The sequence below is a fragment of the Falco peregrinus genome, chromosome 3 (genome assembly GCF_023634155.1).
Source record: "Falco peregrinus isolate bFalPer1 chromosome 3, bFalPer1.pri, whole genome shotgun sequence".
Classification (NCBI taxonomy): domain Eukaryota; kingdom Metazoa; phylum Chordata; class Aves; order Falconiformes; family Falconidae; genus Falco; species Falco peregrinus.
This window is the reverse complement of record NC_073723.1, coordinates 4,346,972-4,374,181: the sequence shown is the minus strand read 5'-3', so window position 1 is coordinate 4,374,181 and position 27,210 is coordinate 4,346,972. Positions and strand designations below refer to the sequence as shown.

The following is a 27,210-nucleotide window of genomic DNA, read 5'->3' as shown; positions in this document are numbered from 1 at the left end:
AGTCACGTCAGAAACCAAGGCAGTGGGAGCAGAATAACAGGATTCAAAGTGATCTTGAGCACCTGCAGAAGTAATTTGAAAAGCAAATGGTGCCATTCATAAACATCCTGTTCATAGGCAGGAATGACAACATTGCACAAATCCCAAGATGCTCGTGTCCCTGTACCCTTTTTATTAAATTAATTCACAAGCCTTCTTGGTTTCTTGATGTCACAGAGCTGTGTTGCAAGACAGTAGATATCTGTTCCCCACAGCTCATACCAGAGGGTCTTCTTGAGAGCAAAGGCTCAGGCCGTTAGATTGATAGGGAATATAGACAAATGCTGTAATGCACAGAAATCCTGTTTTGTTTGTTTGGTTTTGGTTTGGTTTAGGCCAGCCTCTTTGAATTCTAGGTTCCCCAAGAAAAGGATATAGCTCTTATTTTGTATTGCATGATGCTTGAATAATGGTCCTCAGATCTTGCTTGTGACAGCATCAAACTCATAAAGGTCTTTTCTGCAAAATGTGAACTGGAAAATGTGAAAATTCAGCACGTCATTTAAGTGGGACTTGCTTTTTGATAATATTTTTAGTATCCTTTCTTTTCTTATCCTTTTGTCCTGCCTGGTTCTTTATATATTCCTTTATTTGGACAGGGTGATCCCTGTCTTTGTCTTTGAATCTTTCCTTCTGCACAAATGTCAAATGCACTCATCTCAATGGCTACATCTTCGAGTGACCAGCAATCCATCTCTTCCCATTTATAATTACGTATCTCTCAAGGAAAGATTCCAGTCTTATGTCTCAGTCTGATTTCTCCTTCCCCATAGATCAGGATCCATATCCACTTTGTCACCAAATTCCCTACTTGCTAGCTGTGGGCTCTTTTTGCCTCTGCTCAGTTTATAGTTAATGCTGATACATAGCCAATAGGCTGAAGCAATGAGCTCACCCTTCAATTCAAGTACATTTCTCTAACTGAAGTGACTGTTCTGTATAACTCGGGCATGATTAGTGTACCACTAGGGTCATAAGTATGAGTACCTCCTGGCTGGTATCTTTTACTCAACCTCTAGATTTGGAACATGCTTTTGAAAATAAACAATTTTTTCAGGTTGCAGTTACACTAAAAATCCATCCTTTATCTTATGACAAGTTGGTGCTCCAGTGTTTGAAGTAATTAACTCTTCCTCCATGTACGGGCACATTTGTAGCTGAATTAGGTTTTATTTTAGGAGAATAGCAGGATGCAAAGTGGTTGGGGTTTCTAGGATTAAAATGGCAGCTAATGTGCTGCTGTCTCAAGGCCTTCACACAACTGAAGTGCAGTTGGGAGGTTTCCCTATACCCAAGTGTAGTTTTCATTTTCATGATCTGCTGCATAAACAAAGCAGACTTTGTTGCTATAGGTAGATTTCTTTAATGAGACTGAGTCGATCCTGTGCTTAGTGGCAGAATTGTCAGTCAGGACCCTCTCCCTCTGATTCTACTGATAAATCCACTTTAAAAATAGGATTCATCAAATGTTTGCTCACTGTGATGCCGAATTTTGAGGTGATTTTTGCCCTTCCAAAATGTTCACAGAAAAGGAACCAAATTTCAGAAAGCCCAAATGGAGTAGCAGTGGGACAAATTCAGTGTGACTTGGGTTATTTTTAAAAACTGAATGATGTGTAGAGGATGAAGTGGCAGCCGAGTTCTCCTCTTCTGTGTTGTAGCCCCTTGGTATGCCATTTTCCCGACAGGCTGGAGAGCCCAAATACTGTGGTCAGAGATAGGAAGGGGTGATGTGATCACTGACTTCAGTCTACAGCCTTTGTGGGAAACTGAAATAGGCACGTATTATAGTAGGTTGGAATATATTTTCCATACAAACATCTTCACGGAGTCCTACTCTTCACTGCTTCCCAGCTTAAAAATTGCTATGGCATCCTGTTACATGATTCAGCACGTGACAATTTATCTAGCTTCACAACATAAAGATGAGTATAAGGTATGTTTTAATTTATATCTGTAGCACATTAAAAGGGAGTGCAAGGTCTGTTATGCTGCTTGTGACAAGTCTTGAAATGTGAAGCCACAATAACTACATAACTTGCAATCACTATTAAAATGTTTTTGGGGGGGAAAAAAGAAAAGAAAAAAAAAAAGGGTGTTTCACTGTGAACAAGGAAATACTTTCTTTCTATGTTGACCTAACACATTCTTTTTTTCTCAGTTTGGGCACTGAACTGTAAAATCAATTATTCCTGTAGCTCTAGTCATACATGAAGAGAGATCCAAGCCTGAAGTCACTTTTCCTTTGGCAGTGACTGGCAGTATTTAATAGAGCCTGGCATTTCTAAATAGGAAGCTGTGGTCCTCACTGCTGCTTTTATTAAATAAAGAGCATTTCAGAGTGACCATTTGCTCTGAGTCTGTGCATCATAAAGCAGCACTGAGCCAAGCAGTTTGGTGTATGCACTATGATAGAAGTTCATTGTGTTTAGTAGCATATTGTGCCAAACACTATGAGCAAACTGGCATCTGCAAGAGAACTGTTTTAGGTAATTTGTTTGTCAGGTCCAAACTAGTCCACATGCTCTGGCAAAGTATCTTCAGCTGGCTCCTGTGTCAGCCGTGGCTGCACCGTCCTGCATGGAACACTGTGAGGGCAACACAGGATGAGACCATCACTTCCCTACACACCTCTCCACTTCCATCTCAGGTCCCTCCAGTTCCTGCTTTTTCTCTAAGAGGATTTCCAAGCTCATACTAGACCCAGGTAAATACATGCTCTGGGACTGGTTGTCAGCTCCTTGAAGCCAGCAGTTACTGCTGGCTGTAAAATACAAATCATTATGTCTGAAACATTTGTACTGTTTGAGGGAAGAGAATAAGTATTCAAATTCAGGATTCCCTGCAGTTCTCTCCCTCTGCCTGCACCTGAAAAGAGTTGCTCAGATGATCTTTCTGAGCATTATTAAATGTAAAACATGGAAAACGGTACTGACTTATATATGATGCACTTCAGATTTTATAATGACAACTGCTATATAAAAGCAGAGCCTGTTAATCTTTGTGTGTTGTTTTTGTCATTGATACTTCAGTATTTCCAGGCTGACATAAATATAACCCCCCAGTTAAATCCTGATTGCTCCAAAGGCTAGAGAGTTAAAAAAGTAAATTCAGCTAGAACCTCTGTTACCTTTAAGCCCTAAAACATTACAGTTCACTGGGAGAGGACAATTCAAAACTGTATGAAGTAATTTATTTTTTTATTTTTTTATTTTTTTTAGTAAACGCTGGGTTGGAACTTCTCTTCCTGTCTCTGAATTGTCTGCATCCAAGCTTCTAGTTTAATTTTCCTTCATACATACTCTCTAGAAAGCAAAGAGTATTTCTAGGGAATAATGCATTATAACATCAACACTTGTAGTAGGGGGGGTGAACTGTGCTCCAAAAATGCCTGTTTCTCTCTATGTGCTATGAAAGGAGTCCAGGGTGATAAGCTGTGCTGAACATGTTTACAGTCCAAATAAAAAAGTTTTGCTAGGTTCTAATCTCACCATTCTTGTATGAACAAGCTGGGACATGTGTTAGAGCTTTGATCATTGCCACCTAGGTAATTATTTGCAAACTTTTAAAAGCAAAACTATTAGGATGCTATAAAATCCTGGGAGGCGTGTATTTATTTTTTTTTAATTTTATTTTTCATGTATTCAGTATCAGACAGTACATAGCATTGATGAAAAGCAAAAAATTCTCCACCAGCTCCACCTACACCCCAGCCAGAGCAGCAGCTGAGTGTATCCTTCCCTGTTGCTATGTATAGAAATAGAATGAAAACATTTTTGATATTTTCTGTTGTCCTGAATGCCAGTTCTAATGTCACAATTGCATTACGCCACTGAACAGGGTCTCCTTCTATATGTGTGAGTGTGTACATACAGGCGGGAGAGGAAAAAAATGTTAACAAGCGTCCTTTTAAAACTTAACTGGGTTTATGCCTGCTGCCTGCAGTCATGTGTACTAACAAGACAGTTCTTCAGCTCGGCAGTCCTTGTTTGATCACAGTAACAGGGGCAGATTTGCTTTCCTTATCTGTGAATAAGCAGCATGGATTCTTTAATCAGAAAGGACAACACAGTAAGGTCGTTTCTGATTTCTCCACTGTGAAATTTTGTTTAGGAGGTCAGAATTTACACCATATGTGTGAGTGTATATTTATAAATATTAATATTAAATTTAGATATAAAGACCAACTTTATATACACACACATATGTCTCTCTACGCAGATAAGCTGGCCTCTTTTTTTGCATAAACAATTATTTACAAGCAGGTTGAAAATCAACCACTTTTTTCCCCCCATAAAACATTCAGCATTGCTGTGTCATCTCTTAGTCAAATGATACTTTAGTGTGCTTTGTGAATGTTCCTTACACAGACTCTTATTAATAACAAGATGAAGATATGGACTAATATGTGCCATTTTCATACATACATCCAACAGAGGGAAATGAAAGCATATGACTTTTCCTGTGCCAGATGATTCAGAGCTCATCTTGGAAGAAGTATGCCTCCTGTCAGACACCTGCTCTAACTTTCATGAGATATCTTTCCCAGTGCTCAATTTACTGCTAAAGAAATGTTTTTATGCCTTTAATTTTCTCTGTGGTGATGTATAACCCTAGAGATCAGGTGGAAGAAGTGGAATTTTTTCACCTTCTTATTCATCATCACCAGAATTGTTTAAAGATTTCTGTAGAATACCCTGTGTGGGTTTTTATGTGAAGAGCCATCATGATTGTAGACACTTGTGATGATATATAGGATGTAACTTGACCTCCAGACACTAGGTTCACTTTTCAGAGTGATGTGGGAGGTAGACTTCAGACAAACTGAGGAGATTTCAGAATTTGGCGTCATTTATATTGAATAGAAATGAAAAATCTGTGAAATGTCCCCTAAAAGAAAATTCTGGAAAAAAACCACAACTAACTAAAACACCTGTGCATGGAAGAAAGCTTTTTGTTTTCTTTTGGACCTTTATAGTCTATGATGTATTGCTATATGAAAAAGGTTTTGACAAAAAAGGAAAGGTGGGGGGTGGGGGGGTGGGGAGCCAGGAGTTTTATTTGCAATGAAAAATCAAAATTGTTCTAAGAGTGTCAGGTTGAGATATTTGGAATTTTGTCAATGTTTTACCAGATTTTTCTCATAGAAGAACTTTAAGAGAAATCAGTGTGACCTGTGAAGCATTTTCGTTTTATTAGAATGATATTTTTAAGTGAAAATTTTCCTATCAAATACTTTCTTGGCCAATTCCTCTTTCTCAACCACATGTAATTAAGTAACCTACAGCTTCTGTTTTGAACAATATTTTATAGTATTGAATCCCTGAGACATAAGCATTAATGCTAAGCAGTATAATTCTCTTCTACCTGCTCAGAGAGTGGCTCTATTTTCAGGCCTTAGGGTTCCTGTTTTCCAACAATCTCAAGTCAAATATTTTCTCCCTGCTTATTTTGTACAAAGTGTAAATTAGCACAAAATCTGACTCCAATCTCAAACTTTTTTTTTATCACCTCAGTGGTTCTGACAGAGTAACTCTAAGTCTTAATATAAATATCAAATTGTATCTCTTATTTATGAAATACCAACCTATGTTTTCTTACATAATAGATTCAGTGAGAGGCATAGCATAAATAGTTCCATATATTGCCCATGTCTTCCTAACTATTGTCCTTTGTTGACACTTATGATTTGTGTTACTAGTGTCATATAAATCAAAGGTAGATATTATACAGTGATGCTGTTTGTTTTTTTTTATTTTAGAGCTTTGCGTAATGAGCCATTGTATCATATAGCAGACCAATAAATCAGTACAAGCAAGGACGTTTATTAAGTTGACAGAATATGCACATCCAAGTGCATCCTAGTCCAGTATATCTGTTTATCTTACACGTATGGTTCTAAGTTTCACTTTGTTTGATGTAAGCTACTTAATTCTCCCAATTTTTCGTAACACTCTCTCCTGCAAACATGTTGTCTTCCTGTTAGTGGATATATTAGAGGAGTGATGTGTATATGGGCTGACTTATGTGGTTGTCTCCCATCCCTCAAGAAAGTTCTGTGCTCACAGATCTGCTGCTGACAGATGGAGAACAGAGAGATGTATTGTTTTTCTGCCAGATAGGATCAAGGTTTGTGTACTGTGTCTGTTGTATCTAGTCTACAGTCTTTCTGTTAGACAAATATTAAAGTCCCTTTTCTTTCTTGCCTGCCCATTTTTGCCACACCTTTAGGCATTTAATGTTTTGGGGTCTTTTTCCTCTCTCAAAGAAGTTAGATTCAGCCACCATGTAGAAAAATTGCTGGGAGCACTGTCAGAGGGACACATACACAGACAGCATGATGAATGTGCAGCGTTTGCTGAGAAAATCAGACTAAGAAGAAACAGTACGTAAACACAGAATGGCATCCACAAGTTGGCCGCTGTGGACTTTCATGTCTTTGAACTATGGTATGATTTCAGATTTGCCAATAATTTTTCACTGTCTGGCACAGGGATCTAGAAGGGTTTGGTTTTTTGGTTTTTTTTTTCCATCGATGAATAAATTTGAGTTGTTTTGGTTTGAGTTTTTTCCATAGCTGAATGCAAATGTAAATTTACATATATAGAAACACATACATATACATAGTGTTATATACACACCATATATATTTATAAAAATATTCTTAGTCAACCCTAATGCAGGATTTTTCTGGTTTTTTGTTTTCTCATGAAGCATTCTCATTGCAAGTACTTAATTTTAAATCATCAGGTTTCTCTTTTTGCTTTGGATTTCATGTCATTTCTGTAATAGGAACTGCTCTGGAGCTCAGAAGACGTTCTTTCTCTCTTCAGTCTTCTTTGAGTTCAATTTGTTATATTTATGTAATAATGTCTTTAAGACAAAAATACTTTCTGACATACAACCAGTTTTAGTAAATGGGGTAAGAACTTGCCCTGCTCCCACCACTTCTCTGCTCAAGCTGTAGATTTTACATTTTACATTCACAAGTCTGGTTTGATTAATAGGGATATATCATGTCTCCCTCAACATGCATAGTCATGTGTGTCCCTTCATGTCAAAAGGGAGTATCTATGCATCTACTATTGGTTTCTCAGCAAGAAATAAAAAAAAAAAAAAAGAAATAAAAAAACAGGGTTAAAGGAGGGAGAGAAAGAAAATCAGAATAAATTAAAAACTAAAATAATTTTAGCCATTTAGTAAATCTGTGTTCACTTTCTGTCTCTGTGGAGGGGCAGATATAGCAGACCTGTTTTTATTGGGGTCTCTGCCTTAACTGTCATGTAAGTAATATGAATCTTTTGGAAATTACTTTCCTGAAAGCTTCTGTAAAATAAAGTGTAGTATCATTGGTGGCAAGAGCTATGAATGTCAGTGATTAGTGTGTTATAAATATGAAGTTCAAGTTCATCCTATAGTTATGGAATAGTAGGGTTGTGACTATATGGACACTCAGTGCACTTTGGCGTTATTTCACTGGAGGTCCAGGAACCCCTCAGTTCGTTGCCTGTATGGATGAGATAATTGATGAACCTGAGAGAAGGTGGCAACAGTTAGAAGCAGCATTGAACTCATTGCTGTAGAACCTTTCTGGGTGAGAGTTTTGATCAGGCCTAGTGATTCCTCCAAGCAGCTCCAAGAAAAGCTGACCAGTACACCTTGTGTGCTTTGGTGTAGTGACTGACGTCCTAGGTAGTCAATCTGGCTGTCCCAGCAATTCCGATGGGAGGTACTTGATGCAGAAGTGACCAAACTACACGCAGATAAGACTCTTGTGGATGGTCAATAGAAAGTATTCCTGAAGAGGTCTGTCTAAAACAGTCCTTTATAAACAGTTGGGATATTGAGGAGATGTTTCAGATGTAGTTTAAGAAACTCAATAACAATGGATGATGCATGTGCTAGAGTAGTCACACAGGGCTGCAGCCTGGCTGGTAAGCAGAAGAACAGTTCAGAGAGTCTCACCTGATCCAGCTGAAGATCACTGTAAGGACCCTTGCAATGGACACTTGCATCATCCTCTGGACAGCAACAGACTGTCTGTTCAGGAGATTAGATTCCCATACTTGTGTGACTTGATGCAAAGATCCCAATAGATTAGGGTCTGGTTGGTTGGGGTTTTTAACAAACACTTTGCAGATATAGATATTTGTGAAATAATTAGCAAGCATAAGATAACTGGCATAACATAAGCTGCACGATGTATGTCCCAGTTCCTGTCCTGATTTGCTTGCACTGCCCCCCCCCCGTTAATTATAAAATACAAATATTTCTGTCATTTGTGTTCCTACACATGTGAAAAAGTATTCATCTGCTTGTATGCTTCAGTCATATCCCTAATTACTAGAAATTGTTATCTTTTAATCTTCATCCTTTTTTCAAAAAAAATTATAATGGGGTCTAAACACTAATGTATTAGCTCAAGCTGTAACTGTAATTTCCAACTACCAAATAAGAGGAAATCTCCTTTCTTTGTGAACAGTTTCTAAAGTAGAGTTGAAGAATCACCTTGGTCAGAGAGTTTGAAGCTAGAATAAAACTTATATATTAGGTGACCAATATGGGCACGCAGACAAATGGGTAGGTACTGTGCTCTCAGAAACTGCATTCGCATTGGGATGCTGAGATTTATTCCTCTGCTTCAAGCTCTTCTCTAGATCTTTGCCAGAAGTAAGCAAGGTAGGCTAGTTGTGTCTGCTAATGAAATACTGCTGGAGACTGCAAAACTTGTCTGTTCAGTCTGGATTGGCTTTTTAGCATCTTAAAATTCTTGACAAGGAATTTGAATTTGAATCTGAATTGTGAAATGCTGTTTCGAATTAGATAAACATAAAGGGTCTAATTTGCCAACTGTTAGTGCTATTGTTGGAACGTTGCATATAGCTAACACTGCTTGTGAAATTACTTTAATACAAAACAAATACAAGCAACTTACTGTACATTACAAAACGTAAAATCCAATTGTGCCTTTTGATATTAGATGGATTTAGTACACTGGAAGTGGATATTCACAAATTGTTCTCTGCATTTGAATAATGAATTAGCATGAACCTTATTTAATGGCAGTGTTTGCTTTTCTCAAGTAATTTTCATTCTCTTGTTATAAAGGAAAAGTACATTTATAAAACATCACACTCTAATTACAGGAGAAATCTGTTGACTGAAAAGAGCATTACACAGGAAAACTATTAATTTAAAAGGCTGATTTATTTAAATGTATTCAGGAGGAATATTGTCAAGAATGTTAATTTTGTTTGGAGTTGTTGATTTTGTAGGCTATTTTCCTTGGCTGGGTAAATCTCATGGAAGAACATCTTGGAGGACAGATAGACAAGGGACAGTGATAGTCCAGTGTTGGGATCTGGCTTTGCAGAACATGATCAGATTGAACTTAGAACTTTACATTTCCAAAACATTAAGCAGTTGTTTTAACCTAGTGTTTCAGTAGGTTTTTCTTTGTCATCACTCCTCAGTAAACTCAGAAATGGAGAAATGAAGGCTATGTGTACATGATTCTTCATGACACCCTGCAAACATACATTAAGTGATATATCCTTTTTGATAGAATGTGTATACTTAGTTGCTCACCTGACACTTAGAGAAATTAGTTTTTCCATTTTGAAACTGAGAAGCAAGGAACTATGAAGTATTTTACATTTACTCTGTTGCTGAGGTGAACAGCTCTGGTGCTGGCACAGTCGGCCGCGGAGCACTCCAGTGCAGTGCACAGAAGGGTTTCCTGAACTGGGGGAACCTCAGAGGAGCTGAGACACCCACCGGGAGCCTGCAGCTCGTGCCACAGCAGCAGAGGAGACCTGTCATGGAGGCAAGCAGCTCCAGTTTGCACAGAAGGGCATGCAGGAAGGGCACTGTAACTCTGCCACGTTGACCAGGGAGCAATGGTATCTACCCGACAGAAGTCCATGATCACTCTAAGCTCTGCACCCACCATAACTGATGGAACTTCTCAGACAGAGCTCTGGTGGGAACATGCAGCCACCCCAGTGCCAGGCTGCAGGCTGTGCCTGGCTCTTATGGCGGTACCAGCCAGCAGCAGTGAGCTCTCCTGTGGGAGGTGCACCCGGCTGGAGGAACTCCTACGCTCAGTGGCAGAACTCCAGGAGGAGGGGAGTAGTCTGAAGAGTATCAGGGAGTATGCGAGGGAGACAGGCTATTTGAGCTGCACCCAGCCTTCTCTGAGACATACACATCAGGCAGAGAAGATATGTGATACAGAGGATTCCCTGTCCTCTCTCCACCCAGGAGAGCATAGCAGCTTAAGGGATAGGGGGCAATGGTGACAAGTTCCTGCCTGGTGCAGCAGGCACATCTCCTCTGTGACTACCCCACCTTCCCAGATGCCCTTGCATCATAGATACAATACAAGGCTCTGCAGGTGAAACCAAACAAGGACAATGGTTCATCTAGGTTGGAGTTGTTGCTGGTTACATTGGCCCATGCCCTGCATCAAAACTGCTTCCATGAAGAAAAAAAGATGGGTCGTTGTCATAGGAGACAGCCTTCTGAAGGGAACTGAAGGCCCAATATGCTGACTGGCCCACTTCTTAGGGAAGTCTGCAGCCTACCTGGGGCCTGGTTAAAGATGTGATGAGAAGACTTCCTTCCCTGGCACAGCCCTCAGATTATTTTCCATTATTGCTTTTTCATGTAGGCAGCAATGAAGTTGCAATAAAAAGTCCCAGGGCAGTCAAGAGAGACTTAATGACCTTCGGATGACTGGTTAAGGGATCAGGATCAGTGTTTTCATTTATCCTTCCAGTTGCATGGAGCCATGAGGGAAGAAACAAGAAGACCCAGCTGATCAATACCTTGCATTGTGACTGGTGTTACCAGCAGAATTTGAGTCTTGGGCTTTTGTTTCATGCGTTGGTCTACATGACACCAGGCCTGCTAGTGACAGATGGGGTGCAGCTGTCTCAAAGCGGCAAAAGGGGTCTTTGCACAGGAGTTAGCAGGGCTCATTGAAAGAGCTTTAAACTAGATTTGAAGGGGGAAAGGGATAAAACCCAGCTCCCTAGAGAGAAGCCTGCGGGCAGCATGCCAATATTTGAGGAACGGTGTGCTAGTGAGCTCCTTCAGTCTGTTCCATGATGAGCTGAGCACACTCGAGCACATCTGAAATGTCCCTGTACTAATGCCTGCAGCACCTTAGCTATCTTAGTGGAGGTAGGGGATGAAGATCCACATGGCAGCAAAGAGGTAAGGGGCCTCATTAACAGAGTCCCTTGAGAGGCAGTCCTCAAGGGCAAAGTAGTCCAGGAAGGCTGGACGTTCTTCAAGAAGAAAATCTTAAAGCTGTGGAAGCAGGCCATCTCCATGTACCAGAGGACAAGCCAGAGGGGAAGAGGCTGAAGAGAGCTTTAGTGTAAACTCTGGTGGAAAAAAGGAGAGTTTATGACCTTTGGAAGAAGGGGCAGGCAACTCAGGAGGACTAAAAGGCTGTCATGAGGTTATGCGGGGGGGAAATTTGGAAGGGCAAAGCCCAACTAGAACTTAATCTAGTTACTGCCATTAAAGACAATTAAAAATGTTTCTATAAATACATTAACAACAGAAGGAGGCGTAAAGAGAATCTCTATCCTTTATTAATGCAGAGGGAAACACAGTGACGAAGGATGAGGAAAACACTGAGGTACTTAATGCCTCCTTTGCCTCAGTCTTTAATAGAAAGACCAGTTGTTCTCTGGGTACTCAGCCCTGAGCTGGAAGGTGGGGAGCAGAATGAAGCCCCCATAATCCAAGGGGAAACGATCAGCCACCTGCTGCATCACTTAGACACACAAGTCTATGGGGCAGGATGGGATCTACCCAAGGGTACTACAGCAGCTGGTTTAAGTGCTTACTAAGCCACTTTCCATCATTGATCATCAGTCCTGGCTAACCAGGGAGGTCTCAGTTGACTGGAAGTTAGCAAATGTGATGCCCATCTTCAAGAAGGGTGGGAAGGAAGATCCAGGGAACTACAGGCCTGTCAGTCTGACCTTGGTGCTGGGGGAGGTTATGGAGCATCCTGAGCACGATCATGCAGCACGTACAGGACAATCAGGGGATCAGGCCCAGCCAGAATGAAGTTATGAAAGGCAGGTCCTGCTTGAATGAACCTGATCTCCTTCTACAACAAGATGACCTGCCTAGTGGCCGAGGGAAAGGCTGTGGATGTTGTCTACCTGGAGTCTATTAAAGCATTTGACGCTATCTCCCACAGCATTCTCCTGGAGAAACTGGCTGCTCATGGCTTGGAGAGGTGTACTCTGTGCTGAGTTAAAAGTTGGCTGGACGCCTGAGCCCAAAGAGTGGTAGCAAATGGAGTTACATCTAGTTGGCATTCAATCAAAAGTGGTGTGACCCAGGGCTCAGTATTGGGGCCATCTTTATCGATGGTCTTGAGGGGATTGAGTGTGCCCTCAGTAAGTTTGCAGATGACACCAAGTTAGATGGGAGTGTTGATTTGCTTGACAGTGGAAAGCTACAGAGGGATCTGGGCAGGCTGGATTGACAGGCCAAGGCCAACTGTACGAAGTTCAACAAGAGTCAGTTCTGAGTCCTGCAGCTGAATCACAACGACGCTACGGGCTTGGGGAAGGGTGGCTGGAAAGCTGCCTGGTGGGAAAGTTGGTGCTGGTTGACAGCCAGCTGAACATGAGACAGCGGTGTGCCCAGGTGGCCAAGAAGGCCATAAGCATCCTGGTCTGTATCAGAAACAGTGTGGCCAGCAGGACCAGGGCAGCGATTGTCCCCCTGTACTAGGAACTGATGAGGCCGCACCTCGAATCCTGTGTTCAGTTTTGGGTCCCTCACTGCAAGACAGACATTGAGGTGCTGGAGCGTGTCCAGAGAAGGGCAGTGAGGCTGGTGAAGGGTCTGGAGAACAAGTCTTGTGAGGAGCAGCTGAGGGAACAGGGGTTGCTTAGCCTGGAGAAAAGGAGGCTCAGGGGGGACCTTATCACTCTCTACAACTACCTGAAAGGTTGTAGTGAGGTAGTGCTGGCCTCTTTTCCCAGGTAGCAAGTAATTGGATGAGGAAATGTCTTCAAATTGTGCCAGGGGAGGTTTTGTTTGCATATTCACCAAAAAGTTTGTCAAGCACTGAAACAGGCTGCTCAGGGAAGAGGTTGAGTCACCATCCCTGGAGGTATTCAAAAGATGTGTACATGCGGCACTTATGGACATGGTTTAGTGGTGGACTTGGCAGTGTTAAGTTTACGGTCTGACTCTATGATGTTAAGGGTCTTTCTTTCCCAACCTAAATGATTCTATGATTCTATTATTCTGTGGTTCTACTTTCAGTATAATACATTCAGTTTGATGCCTCGCTTCTAGTTTGGGTAACACAAGAACATTTTTATAGAAGATTAGGGAAGGTGCAAACTTATCAAGCTCCCTGTCTCCAGCTTTTCAAATGTAGCACTCACAGGACTAGTTCAGTCTCCAAAGTTGGTAATATTTTTCCTTTTCTTGAAATCACTAGTTGTTGGTTTTGGTAATATGCCTACCTGTCTACTGGTAACTTGCTCTACATAAAAAAGAATCTCCTTGCTGAGTTCATCAGATAGGTGCTGGAAAATAATCTCATTTGGCAACTGATGGAACAACTCTTTTTTTTTTTTTTTATATCTGGGATCAATACACCGATATTCTTTCAGATATCACAGGAAATTGCAGAGTCTGCAGTCATCAGCATTATTTGAAGTTGTTTGCATTGTTTTCCTGACTGCCTCTTTCTTGACCAGTTTTCCCTCTGATGATGTCAGTGCAAGAGAAGTCATACTTTTCTCTGGAGTCAGTACTGTTCGCTTCTGCGGTGTCATCCATCTTCGCTATCAGAGTTTCTTGAGGTTGAAAGTCTTGAGGTGAAGATTTGTCAGGCATTCATTTGCTTCCAAAATTTTCAGAAGTAGAAAAGAGCAAAAGCCAGAGGTACAATCTACTGTTACAGACAGAGGGGGTCTTGGAAAAGGAAATCAGTGCAGATGCATTTTACAACTAACGTAGAAGAAATCTGTCTACCTACAAACTAATGTGATTAAAATAACAGTAGACCAAAGAATTACCTCAAAAGGTCATGAGAATCTTTACAGAGGAAACTAACACGTCCTTTTACAACGGACACGACAAGCCCAGGGCAGCCGTTATGCCTTGTGCAACCTGGGATTGTCGGTGTGAGCTTTTTTCTTCTAAAAATAGAGGTTTTGTCTGAACCAGAAGTAAACTGTATCCCCCTGATTCAAGAAACCCCGAGAGCTGAACACTTTGTAGCTGTTTAATGGGTCACAGCCACTGGTTTTCCAGACTGCCAGTATTATGGAGGTGTTTTCCTTTCCAATAGCCTGTACCATGTTTGTTACAAAACTTGGTTTGCAAGTATTGCAGCCTGGATCCCTGCTTGAGTCTATAATCTAGGAAACAGGGAACCACCTAAATAGGTGCACAGAAGAAGGTGCTATTGAAATAGCAAATGTGGAAGGTTTGCAATCTTTGGGCCACCCCAAAGGAAGACATTTCTTGACATTTCTCAGCTTACTGAACAGTGACAGATAAGCTGATTTAGCTGCAGCAGTGTATAATGGCATCATCTGACAGATGCCTGCCCTGCTGGGATCCCTGGAGATGAGGATGCACAGACCTTAGTTCACATTAACTTAAACTGTCCCTGAGGTGGGTTTAATAATCACTGTTATATCCTGCTCTGCATCCTGTGTGTGTGTGACAACTTTCAGAAGAAACAGTCCTGTGAGAGCGGTAATATCTTTCTGTCACCGAGGGACCAGAGAATTGGAGCTTGGCGTCTTTTTCCTGTCACGCTCTCTATCACCTTGACAAGATGATTTTTCAAATTAGGATAGATGTTCCCATTAAACAACAGGGTTTCAAAGCCAGTTGCCATTTAATAGAGTTTCATCAAAATGTTTCAGCTTCATTATATGGCCTCTTACTCATGGGTGGCACAGCCTGGACTGTGCCTGTTTGGCATTACTTTGAATTGTGCCTGTGTAGTACTGTTCCTCACATGCAATGGTATTCTGTACACACAGCACCTTTCTTTGGCCCAGATATTCCTCCCAGAGAGCTGGGACAGGAAGAGAAAGGAGATCTGGGAGGAATATTTTCAGCCTTCTATGCACACGAGTTTATAATACATATCTTACAGTATTTGAAGAAAGTTTACATTTTGACGGACAGCAACGTTAGAGGGAATTTGACTTGCCTGTTGCGGTTGTACTTGGTCTTCCTGATTCTGTGTGTCTACAGTGTAGAGCACGTGGGCAGTTGTCCTGTGCTTCCTGCATAACTAACGGGAGGAAGTGGCCACAGTTCAGTTCCTTGATTTCAGATGTCAGCTTTAGGATGAAAACCATCACTCCCCAGCAATGTGTTTTTCTCTGTCAGTCCTCCGTCTCTCAACAGAAGTGGTATCTCAAGTTGCGTGTGTGAGCCGTTCTCTCAGACCCCAGAATTTTCTTAGTGTCTGCTTTTAATGAAGATATTTGACAATCTTTCTCCATACATATTTTATCTTAAAATGGAAGGCATAAAACTAGAACCTTTTTCTGTGAGAAATACACCAAGTTAGTCTTAGTGCTTAATATTAAAATATGGCACTCCTTTCAAGAGAGAGCAGAAGGAACTCAGTATGATCCTACTTATGTAGAAAACCAACATTACTTTGGAGAACTACAGCATTTGCTATCCATACTTCTATCCTAAAACATCTTTTCCAACATGACGATCCAGTCTGAATTGTATAGAGTATGGCTAAAATAGCGGCAAAGGCTCTGTTCTTTCTCCTGATTCCAAAGGTGGTAGAACCTCTTCAGAGATGTTCCAGGCTCAGCAGGACACAACACTGAGCAACTTGATCTAGTTAGACCTATTTTAAGCAGGTGGTTGAGCTAGATGATCTTCAGACGTCCCTTTCAGCCTAAATTATTCTGAATTCCTACAATAATGACCAAGTTATGCTGCTGACATACAATGTTCAATGAACTGTTTGTTGGGGTTTTTTTTATAATTGTTCTTTCCCCTTTCTACATTTTGCCACTGTCTATAATCTTTACAAAGTATACTTTCCTAAACCCTGTGCTTCAGGAAGTTGAACTATCTGGTCTCTAATATTTTTTATTAATTCAGCTGAATTCAAATATGAAAAAGCACTCTAAAAGAAGTGGGCAAACACTGAAGAATTTAAAACAGAACTAACTGATAAAGATTTTCAATATCTTTAATTCACACATTTTTTTAAGCCCACCTGCAGTTGCATTTTTCTATTACTTTTTATTTTTATTTTTAAACAATAACCTCTGCCAAGAAAGGCTGAAAATAGACCTATTAAAGTGGTCTGGCACAACACTGTGCTATAGTATCAATATGAACTATGAAATTATCTCACATTTTTCTTCTGCTCATCAGTGTAACATTTAAATGCCACAGCAAGTTTTGCCTAAAAAAATCAGCAATGGATTATAAAAGAGGTCATTTCTTCATGACATTGTATAGCAATCTGCTTCCAATTTTCTCTTGTTTCCATCAGCGTTTCTTTATGATCCCTTTTTCTATATTATATGGTGAAAGTAAAATAGGTTCATGCTGTGGGTGAAGGTTTTGACACCTTCCAAGAGCAACCAACTCTATCAATTATCATCAGCCATTTCTCTGTGCATCAAGATGAGCGGTCCCCTTTGTGTCTACCACAAAATGCTATTTAACATCTTGAAGATTTACATGAGAAATCTGACGGAAACATCCCAGCTCAAGATAAGAGGCATGAAATACAGGCTTTAGGGAGGTCAGGGGGGAAAAAACCACAGGAGATGCACTGGGATGTGGTTGGTGAGCCTTCACTGTTGCTCCTGGAGATTCATAGCTATTGGGACTGTCAGTGTCTGGAAAGGCAATCAGTACCTAGCTGGACTGTAGGAATTGTAGTCTTACCCCATTAATGGTAAGCAGTAGACTAAGCTGCAAATTTTTCATGTTTCTCCATAGCTATGCAACAGTGAGAGTCCTATCCTGGTGCCTTTGTGCAGCCCATATGCTGTAAAAAGCAGATCTAGATGTATTCCCAATTTACCTGATATTTCAGGTAAGTTCAAGGACAGAGCACCAAGGCGGCTTTCTCAATTCTCTGTTTGCATAACCCTTTCTCCTCCTGCGATACAGATAATTTACTCCTGTCTGGGGTAACAGCAACCAGATGCAATCATTGATTGCAAGTGCTCACACAGCTTTCTATTCTATTGTTGGGTAAAATTGTAAAATGCATACAGAGACCTCAGAAATATGAACTGTTGCTGGTAGTTGTCATACTACTCCTTGCAACTGTCCATGAAATCCTGGGCACAAACCCACAGTTTAATAATCAGCTTTATCTTAAATCTGAGAAGTGCAATTTTCAAATATGAGTAATCTGTCAAAAAACACCACTTGTACAAAAGTGGAAACTTTTAATTTATGGTGGCCTAATGGAAACTCAGCTTATGTTCGAAGTGTAACTATGTTGTTTGGGAAATATTCATGCAAAACCTGAAGTGATCTGTCCAATCTCCTCCCCTAAGAGATGTACGAATCCAGACATTGATCCTAGAGTGTCTCATATTTGTTGATAGGATAGCAATGCCATCTGCTATTTTTTCACTACTATGCGTAACAAAGTACACTGTGGTACCATGAAGCTACAGTCTTCGCAGAAGGGGATAAGAAGATGTAAGGAAAGAGAATGTAGCCATCTTTATAGTCCCTCCCCCTATAGCAGAGAGGGTGTGTTTTGCACAGCAGTATCTATGTTTTGAGGAGACAGTGGCTCCAGAGTGGACATGTGTGAAGGACAGAGATGGACTTCTGTTGGACTGTTTGTAATGAGGGTCTTTGTACACCTGACAGCGTTGTTGGAGCCCAGCAGTTTGGTGTGGTTTGGGCAGAATGTGCATGTAGAATGAGATCCTGTTATGGTTATACATCTAGCTAGTTAGGTGGCTAGGAGGCAGGGGTGGTTAAAATCTCTCTTTGGTGCCTACTGCTTGATTAGAAATTAAAGGCTGCCCACAACTGGGTTTTTGTGGAAACCTCTAGGGCAAATGGAGACCATGACTTTTAATCTCTGTATTTTATTTTCTTGATACTTCTGTTGCACAGGGCAGTTTTTATGTCCCATCTGAAAACTGCATGCAGCATGCATATAAATGGCATAAGGACCTCTGTCTTCTGCTCTTGAATGCTCAAAGAGGACTTCATGTGTACTACACCCTCATAATGAAGGAGATTCCTGATTTACCACAGTTGAAGTTGGGTGAGTGAAGACATTTACAATCACTGAATGTTTTACAGTGCTGCATTACCAATACACATTTTAGTTCCAAAATTCTTGGGCTGGTCAGAGATTAGTTTAGAGGATTTTTTTTCCCTGTTTTCTGATCAGCATTTATTTTGGCACACTGTTAAAAATTACTGCCATCTCAGCTTATGCAAATCCTTTTATAGGATGTGGCCTGACATGTAGAGGGGTAAAATATTTTGATAAATTTCTAAAATACTTGCCTTTCAGTGACTTTTGGCCTCAACTGCTTTTTGAAGATGAACTTCCAGTTCTGAATTGCCATGAAATCTGGGGAAGACTAGCATATTTTTTTCTCTTGAGCAAACATTTTTTAAAACTGAAAAGAAAAATCTGAAAGGCGATATGAATGTTTTTGAAACATACTCCCTCATTTATAATTTGCAATGTATTTCTTCCCTTCAGTTACATAATTACAATTTACTCTTTAAAATTACTCTGCTTTTCTTCCTAATTGAATTGTTTAATAGATTTTTCTGGGTTTGGCAGAAGCTTTTTTTGGCTGGTCAGGCCTGTGAGGTCCAATGTTCAAGTGCTGGTTGGCTGGATTTGCAGGACAGAGCTCTGTAATTTGTGTTTGAATGACAGCATAAGCTCCTCTGAAAATGAGGCACATCCCTGACTAATTCCTGCTCCCCTACCTGTTTTTTTTTCAATTCAAGGAATGCAGCTCATGATTTCACATCTGTGGTTTTGTATCTTTGTATTTCTGTATACAAGTTTTAAAGTTATCAGTCTGTTATGTTACAGTGGTAATTATATTAGGAGAGTCAACTGCATTGGCCAGCAGATTTAAAAAGGGAGCAAAAAAACATTTTCCAGTTTCACTGTATAGTGCTTGTAGACAAGAACTAGCAGATGTAATGCATTATGCTTTACAGACTTACGGGTTTGATAGCTCCTGTTTTCCACTTCACGTCTTATTCCCTAACATATATTTACCTTCAAGACAGCCTAAAACTTATGGGGTGGGAAGAATCCATACTGTGCTATTCAATCCAGATACGAGAAAAGAAAAAATGTAACATTTTTATTTGCAACTTATGAGCTCTCAGACAGAATCCAGCATGCAACAACATTCATGCTTCAGGCATCTTGGTTATCAGACACATATAATACATGATTTGTGTCTCACCTGGACAGGCTCACAGGTTGGGAGATGGCAGAGTTGTGCATGGTTGGTTGACCACAACTCCAGAACTACCCCTGAGCACATATTGGCTTTCTAAATACGATTAGCTTGGTTTTCAAATGACTACTGGTACTGAAGCAGGCACTTAATTTGCAAATGTACTTGTTGTAATGCATGCAAATTTACTAAATGCAAATACCCTTTTTAGCCTCTTGAGCAGGGTGCTATTTGCATCATTTTATTCACAGTCTGAAAATCTGCTGAAGATTTGGTTTTAAGGCTAATCTTCTGATGTCTGCGGAAAAACTAAGAAAAATCATGGGGTGTAAGATCCACCCGGTGTGATGAATATGAAGCAAATTTTTCTGTCTGTCTTCTTACAATCATTAATGAGAAACAGGCCCATTTAGGACAACAAAGTATGTTACCTGGCAGGAAATGCTTTCCACCTTGGCATGGCATGAACCGGACCTTGTGTTTACTCATTTTTCTCCACTGACCAAGGGAACAATGTAAATTACTCATTCAGTTGTAAAGCATCTATATTGGTCAGATGAATCTCATCATAGGATTCTAAAGATAGGTAAGATAAATCCAAGACTACAAATCTCTGCAGATTTTCTTAATTCTATTTTCTTCAGTAGTATTACAAAAAAAAAAAAAAAAGAAAAAAAACCCTCTAGTTTCAACATTAAAAGTGAAAATTATTATTTCCCAAATTTTACCAGCTGAGGGTGGGTCTTTTCAAGGCGTTACCCACCTCAGTCTGTCCTTTCCCATTCCTTAGTATTATTTAAGAAGGCTCATTTGGGGGATTTGCCTGTTGGTTGTTCTGCTTTTTCTTTACTAATACTATTAGAAAGTTCTGCATTGCAAAACCAAGCTGCCAAAAGTTGGAGAGTTGATTTATGTCCTCCTTTGCCTTATAGTCTGTGGTGCATTTAAAGCGGCGCGTCCCTGTGCTAGATTCTCTCAGGATTACATTAAAGCACTGCTGCTTGCTGTAGGAGTGGAGGGGTACTTCACACTCCACAAGGCAGTGCAGAGATGCCCGGTCTTTTACTAGTCAGACATCTGGTATCATGTACACAGTTCTGTGTAGCACCATAGGGAGAACCATTTCTTGCACATCATTTGCTCAGACTTTGCAATGGTGAGACTTTGCATTCAGTTCTGGAGTTGGCTGAAAATACCAAAGGCTAGTATAACAAACTTCTACTAAAGAGAGGGTAGACAACAAAAAGACAAATTCTGTTGCTTTGTCCTGGCAATAACATTCCAGAACTTCTGTAGGTTTAGTGGTCCAGGTTACAGGAGCAGAAGTTGTACCTGCACTTGGACCAGTACAAGGTGGAGTGCCCACATCCAAACAGAAACTTGTCTGTCAGGGAAGAATATCAAATGACCTATTTATCATGTGAATAAACAGTAAAGCATTAACATTTCACATCTACTGTTCTGAAACCTAATCTCTTTCTTTGTGTTTGTTTGTTGTTTCTTTTTTTTTTTTTCTCCTAGAGGAGCTATCTGTAGAAGAGACGTTATCTCAGCTTTGTACGGAGCTGCAGGTATTTTCTTCAAGAGAATCTACCCATACTTTTTTCAAGTCCATGACAGCAGGGAGAAAGGGGTTTTTGTGCCATCAGAAAGTTTGTTGAATGTTTCTTTTCCACCAACAATTTAATATAATTTTGATTAGTCACAAGATGTTTCTGTCACTTTTAACAAGTCACCAGCTGGATTGCTTTAGCATCCTTCAGTGAGCCTAGCCCTGAGTATCACAGTATGCAGAAAATTCTTTTTTGGGGTAGGTTGCAATTACAGCTTTTATGCTGACAGGAGAAAAGATACTTTCGAAGGTTGCACAGCCATACCTTTTCAAATAAAAATGCCTATATGTGTAGGAAGGCTCATGGAAGGAAAAAACTGGGTTTGGCACAAAACTAACTGAAATACTCTCCTGAAATTGTTTCTGCCATGTTTATTTCAAGTGTATCACAGACAAGTTGTCAGGGGTGCCAGGAAGAAACGCAGACATTGGTTAATCACTGGGGAAAATGCTTTATAATCAGATATTTAATATATTTTATTTGCTCAGTTTATTAGCAGGAGGGACAGCATAGGGAAGAGTGACAAAATAGCAGTGGAGGGGAGCTGAAGCCAAACCAAAGTGGAAGTACTTTCACAGTCCAGTTATGAATGATGGGCTAATGTTTGTCAGCCATAGGTGAAAAACGGTTGAAATAGCAAATTTCTTAATTTTAAGTCATGACTTGGATACTTTGCAAGAAATCTGATTTCATATAAATTTGATTTAGAGAAATATAAGTTATTGGGCTCAGCTTTACTAGATTTAGAAGCTGTAAGGGTATAGGAGGTCAGACAACACAATCTAGAATCTCCTTTGGACTTATTTTCCAAGTCTGGGAAAGTCCAGATTGGTTTGGCATATGCCAGAAAATGCCAGCATTAATTTCTCTGTATTTTCTCATTTCTGTCCAATTCTTATTCTTCCAAAAGTCTTACTGACTTGTTTTGCAGGGCAATATTAATAAAGCCTGACTCCTTTGCCTATTGTTTGAAAGCTACTGGGAACAGTGTAGCAACAGATAGATCATACAACAGGTAGAACAGCTGTTTCTCTGGGGTGTTATAAAAACCTTTGGTTTTCCTGTATGCCATGAAAACATTTTGCCTTAGCATCCTGGGATGATAGCTTTTATCCATCTACGTGTAATTCGATGATAAAGACACTGAATTTTCAGCGATTCTCAAGTGATGGATGTTGAGATCTTGTACAGCATTGGTGGGACACAGGCGCAGCATTGACCATCACTGAAGTGTAAGCATGCTGAAACCATATGTGCCTCTGTAAGGTGTCCAGATTCGTATTGGCAATGCTTTCCCAGTATTTTGCCTCTAGAGGTGTGTAAGCTGAAACCATTCCTTTTCAGCTGAACATGTGAAAACCAGTCATTTATAAAGGAGGAAAATGCTATTAAAAACCATACAGAGAGAAGCCTGTGGTGTTAGTGTCCATTACCACTGTATTACCAAAGCCAGGTCCATTTTTAAAATCAAATACAAACAAAAGAAGGAAAAAAAGTGAATTTAACCTGCCATAGCTTTGCATTCAACCAAAGCGCACAGCAGATACACAATGCAGGAGAAGGTGGAAGGGAAATATTTTTTGTGTGATTGATTTGTAAACAAACATGCAAAAATAACTCCTCAAAAAAACCTCCTAATTTGTTTTGTGTGACAGTACTGTTAAAGCCAGGCCACGCTGAGTGGGGCTTGAAAGGTGCAGCCACAGGGAACAGCCCGGCAGCATGTATGTGAATGGAGTAGCCAGTATCACATTCGGTGATCGTTTAATTGCCGGGTTTTGCTCTGAGGAACCGAGCCCCTGGGTTCTGATCTGCATCACTGGTGTTACTAAGCTCTTGTCCTGTGTGTGGCAGTGAAGTAAGACTCACAATTAGAAGTAGGCATTGTATTTTCCTTCCCTCCCTTCCCTCCCTTTCCTTCCTCTCTAATATGTTCAAAAGATTAAGAAGTAATAGACTAGAAAAACAGCCATCATACACCTATTTCTAATATGGCTTGCATTAAATAAATAATGCATCTTCTTTGAAGACTGCACTTTTAGTTTATGATATAATAGGCACCTTACTAAATAATAATTTAAAAAAATTTGTCATACAGCATATATATTTGAGTGCAGTATATAAAGTAGTGCCCTCACAGGAAATATTTGGGCAGGATCTTTTGTCTACCAGTGTCCCCCTGATTTTTCCAGTACCTGAATGGGTACTGGAGCCTGTGCCATTCTGAACAAATTGCTAAAACAGAGCAGCACCCAAACAATGTAAAATCCGTGACAAACTTCAGTGACTGTGTTATCCACACACGCATTTTCTTTGTTTCTCCATCTCTCACACAGAATATTTGCTTTTAATCACAGCTTAGTTTGTAGCATCTACCTGCATAATAGAATGTGAAAAATAAACAGGCTTTCAGCTAGACTGCAGCCCTAACAAACAAAAACCAAACCAAAACAAAAAACCACAAACAAACAAAAAAAACCCCCAAACCCCCCCCCCCCCCCAAATCCAAAACAAACCAAAACAAAACCAACAACAACAACAAAACAACCCCAAAACCCCCAAACCAGGAACTAGGAACTGATAAGCAAGTCCTCTGGTATTATTTCTGGGGTATTCCTGGTAGTATTACCTGTTTCATGGAAGCAGGTAGGGACCCGAGGACCAGGTGAAGGCTCAGTTCTGTACTCTTTGTGCCAAAATATGGAGGTAAAATGCAATGTCTGTCTCCTGTTCAAGAAATTGTGAAACCAGGGAGATGGATACGCAGAGACTTTGCTGCTGACATGCCTTCCTGGGCTGCAGAGCTTTAGCCCAGAATTGCAGCCTAAAGACAATAGGGCACTGAGGGCTCCAGCATGTCCTCACATGGGAGAAAAGCAACAGCAGACTCTGGGATGGCTGTTTTCATCACCTGTTAGGGACACAGTGGTTTAGTTTGGGATTTGTTGTTCATTCCCCCCCGCCCCGAGTCGCCACTGAATCACCCATCTGGTATCCTAGTGTGACACGGCTAATGCTGCTTTTGCTAACAGGAGGGAGATGCCGGCCCCTATTTTCTTATTTCATGGCATCCAGCACCATCTGGTGGGTAATTTGGAACACACTCTCACCGAATGTTTTTCCCCTCAATTGCTACATCTGCAGTAAAGTGTCTGCAAAAATTGAGGCTGTTCCCACTTCGTACTTTCCAGTTCTGCAACTGAGAGCCTTTGCGCGAAAATATGTGGCTTTTAACGAGTAACAGCGAAAGTCTCACCAGCTTTGTTTGGGGTAAAATAACTGAAAATAGTAGTTCAAATAATAATTCTAAATCAAGAGGATTTTTTTTTTTTTTGTGGTGTTGTTGCTCCTGAAAGGACTTAATCTAACATACGAACTGATTTTCCTACATGACACTGTCTTGCACTCAGAATTCCCTTTCTCTCCTCCAGCTGCTGAGCAATCCAGAGAAGATAGCAGAACAGATAAGTAAGGACCTCGCCTGGCTTTGCTCCCACCTCCTGTCCCTGTGGACCCAATTCCTGGAAGTGGCAACGCTCCATCCAGAAGTTACAGCTTACCTGACTCAGGAACATCACATGCTAAGGGTAACGTTAAGAAGTTTAAAGTAAATGCAGTAATGGCACCATCCTGACAGATGTTAAGGATTTATTTGGACATATATTTCCAATAAAATTCTGCCCATATGAATATTTATTTGAAATGGGGTGAGCATGGCAAGAGGTGACGAAGTGAAGCCTAGGATTTGAAATTACAGATTTCAATTTCTGGAATGCAGGCTGTTGCTTTTATGGGACCCAGGATCCTGTGTAAAATGAGTGCACTCTGAACACCAGAATCGGAGATGGAACAGGAGGTGGGTGGGAAGAGGTAGATATCACCTGTGCCTGCTAGATATCCATAAATCATAAATGTTGTTGGGGTTTTTTTTGTTTTTTTTTTTTTTTAAAGCACAAGCATCACAATGACAAATAACTAAAAAGATGATTTTCTCTCAGCTTCTTTCACAAAACTACCATGAGGGATTATAGATTTGTTCTCTTCACTGTGTCACATGTAAATATATAGCTAGTTCTTGCCTTTCTCCTAGTGAGGGGTACACAACAAAATGTTACTATTGTCCATGTGGAAATTGCTTTTTGAACCTGACAATAAAGGAGGCACAAAAGCACTTATCTTTTGAGCTAACTTTGTCAGATCTGCTTTTCTGATTGGTTCAGCAAGTGCTGTCTTCCATTAGGATGGTTTTGGTTGTTGACCAAGCATCAGTTCAGCACATCACCTGGGCTGAACTCGTCGTAGTCTGATCTAATCATTAGAGTAGGGAAGCAGAGAAAAAGGTAGGATTCACCTCCCTCAGCTTTTGGAATCTACAGCATAGGAATCTACATCTCAGCTTATCTTCTGGATCCTTTCAAAGTCAATGGAGGTCTGCTTACTCTCCAGAGTGACCAGAACAACTCTGTGGTTGTGCTCCCCAAAAGCATGGCTGAGCTTGCAAAAAGGAGGCATAAAGTTCCAAGAAGAGGTGGCTGATGCTGAGACTCCCCAGATTAGTTTGACTAGGTCTCCCCTGACTCTGAGAGGACCTGGATGGCTTTCAGCCAAAGGGCCCGATTCTGTATGCTCCCAGCTCCAGCACTCCAGCAAGGTGAATCCCAGCCTGTGGTTTGTTCCAGCCTTAACTGGTGCTGATTGCCTGCTCGACCTTTGCCAAATTACATACCTTTGTGTGCTTTAGTCCCTCCCCATGTAGACTGTGTGTAATGATACTTTCCCAGCTCTGGAAAAAAAGTTTCAGAACCTCATCTGAAAAGACATACTATTAAGATATGGTCTGCTAGTCCTGTTTTTTTACAAAAGCTATTTGTTAAAGCACAGCTGGGATTTAGGGAGATGCAGAGGTCCGATGACATGCTTTTTGCTGCCATTTTCTGACACTGTAACAGAGGTCACTTTTACAAATATTATTAGTAAAGTATGGGCTGCAGTTTAACAGCTTAGTACATTTGATTGTATATTATGCTTGACTCATTTAAACTCAAAGCTTAATCCAGGGCAGATAGCAGCACTGAGTTTTTTTATAGCTTATTTCACACTGGGTGCTCTGCCAGCCACTTCAGATCTGTGGCTCTTTTGTAATTGATTATCCAACACAATGTCCATGAAGAGATGTGAGGAGCTCTCACTTGTAACTATCGTGACATGGGCAGATGTGTTTCTACCGTGATAGTGCTTCTCCTCTGGGCTGATGTATAGGACTTCCTTTACTCTCTTGGGAGTCACTGTGGATGTTCTCATAGAAGACATGATCAGTTATGAATTGTTCTAATTTAGTAACTCACTCCACTGCTGTTTGCTTGCTGGGAAAGGAAGAAATCTTCCCCACTTCAAGAATATAGGGGAAAATGGCAAATTTGACAGCTTTTAGAAAAGTAGTCAGAAGTTGCAAGTAAGCAAATCTTGATTTACTGTCAAGAGACACTTACCTCTCAGCAAAATATGTAACATCAGTTGCTTTGTGCTGGACTGGGAAAGTGAAGCCAGAACTGAGCTCTTTGGTTTTTTTCTGTCACCGGAATGGTCTAACAAACAGAGTGTACTAAGGAATCTGGTCCTAAGTGTCGCTGCTCTGTTCTTAGCCTGATTGTACTTTGCAGCTTTCATCACATCTTACATTTAACTTGTGTGTTTCTCCCTCAGGTGAGGAGATTCTCAGAAGCCTTCTTCTACACCGAGCACCAGAAACTCGCTGTGCTGACATTCCAGGAAGGCCTGTAAGTAACCCATTAACCTTCCCCTGTCACTGGAACAACTGAAAATGTAGTTAAAAACATTTTGTAATCAAGACTGAGGTCTTTTGCTGCTGGATATGGAGGAGTTTGGTTTGAGAGAAGTCACCGGGTCTGTTCTAGCTCCATATTTTAAAACCATTGAAATCAATGTCAGAAGTAGATGACTCCCTTCAGTCCTCAGAAATTATAATTTTCAAGATTCCTATATTCTGGGGTTCTGATGCAGGACACCCCCTCCCTCCCCCCTTCCCCACCTCTCTTCTCAGTTGCAGTTGGGTGCATTTC

General features: G+C 40.6%; 1 protein-coding gene across 1 annotated transcript in view; it reads left to right on the top strand.

Annotated features, from left to right (window-relative positions):
- Positions 1-27,210, top strand: part of FAM135B (family with sequence similarity 135 member B) — a 219,134-nt gene that overhangs the window by 173,079 nt on the left and 18,845 nt on the right. Inside the window, exons 9-12 of the mRNA XM_005239481.4 lie at positions 18,190-18,343; positions 21,039-21,088; positions 24,562-24,717; positions 26,834-26,907. Of these exons, the coding sequence (XP_005239538.1) occupies positions 18,190-18,343; positions 21,039-21,088; positions 24,562-24,717; positions 26,834-26,907 (434 nt within the window). The remainder of the gene's footprint in view (positions 1-18,189; positions 18,344-21,038; positions 21,089-24,561; positions 24,718-26,833; positions 26,908-27,210) is intronic.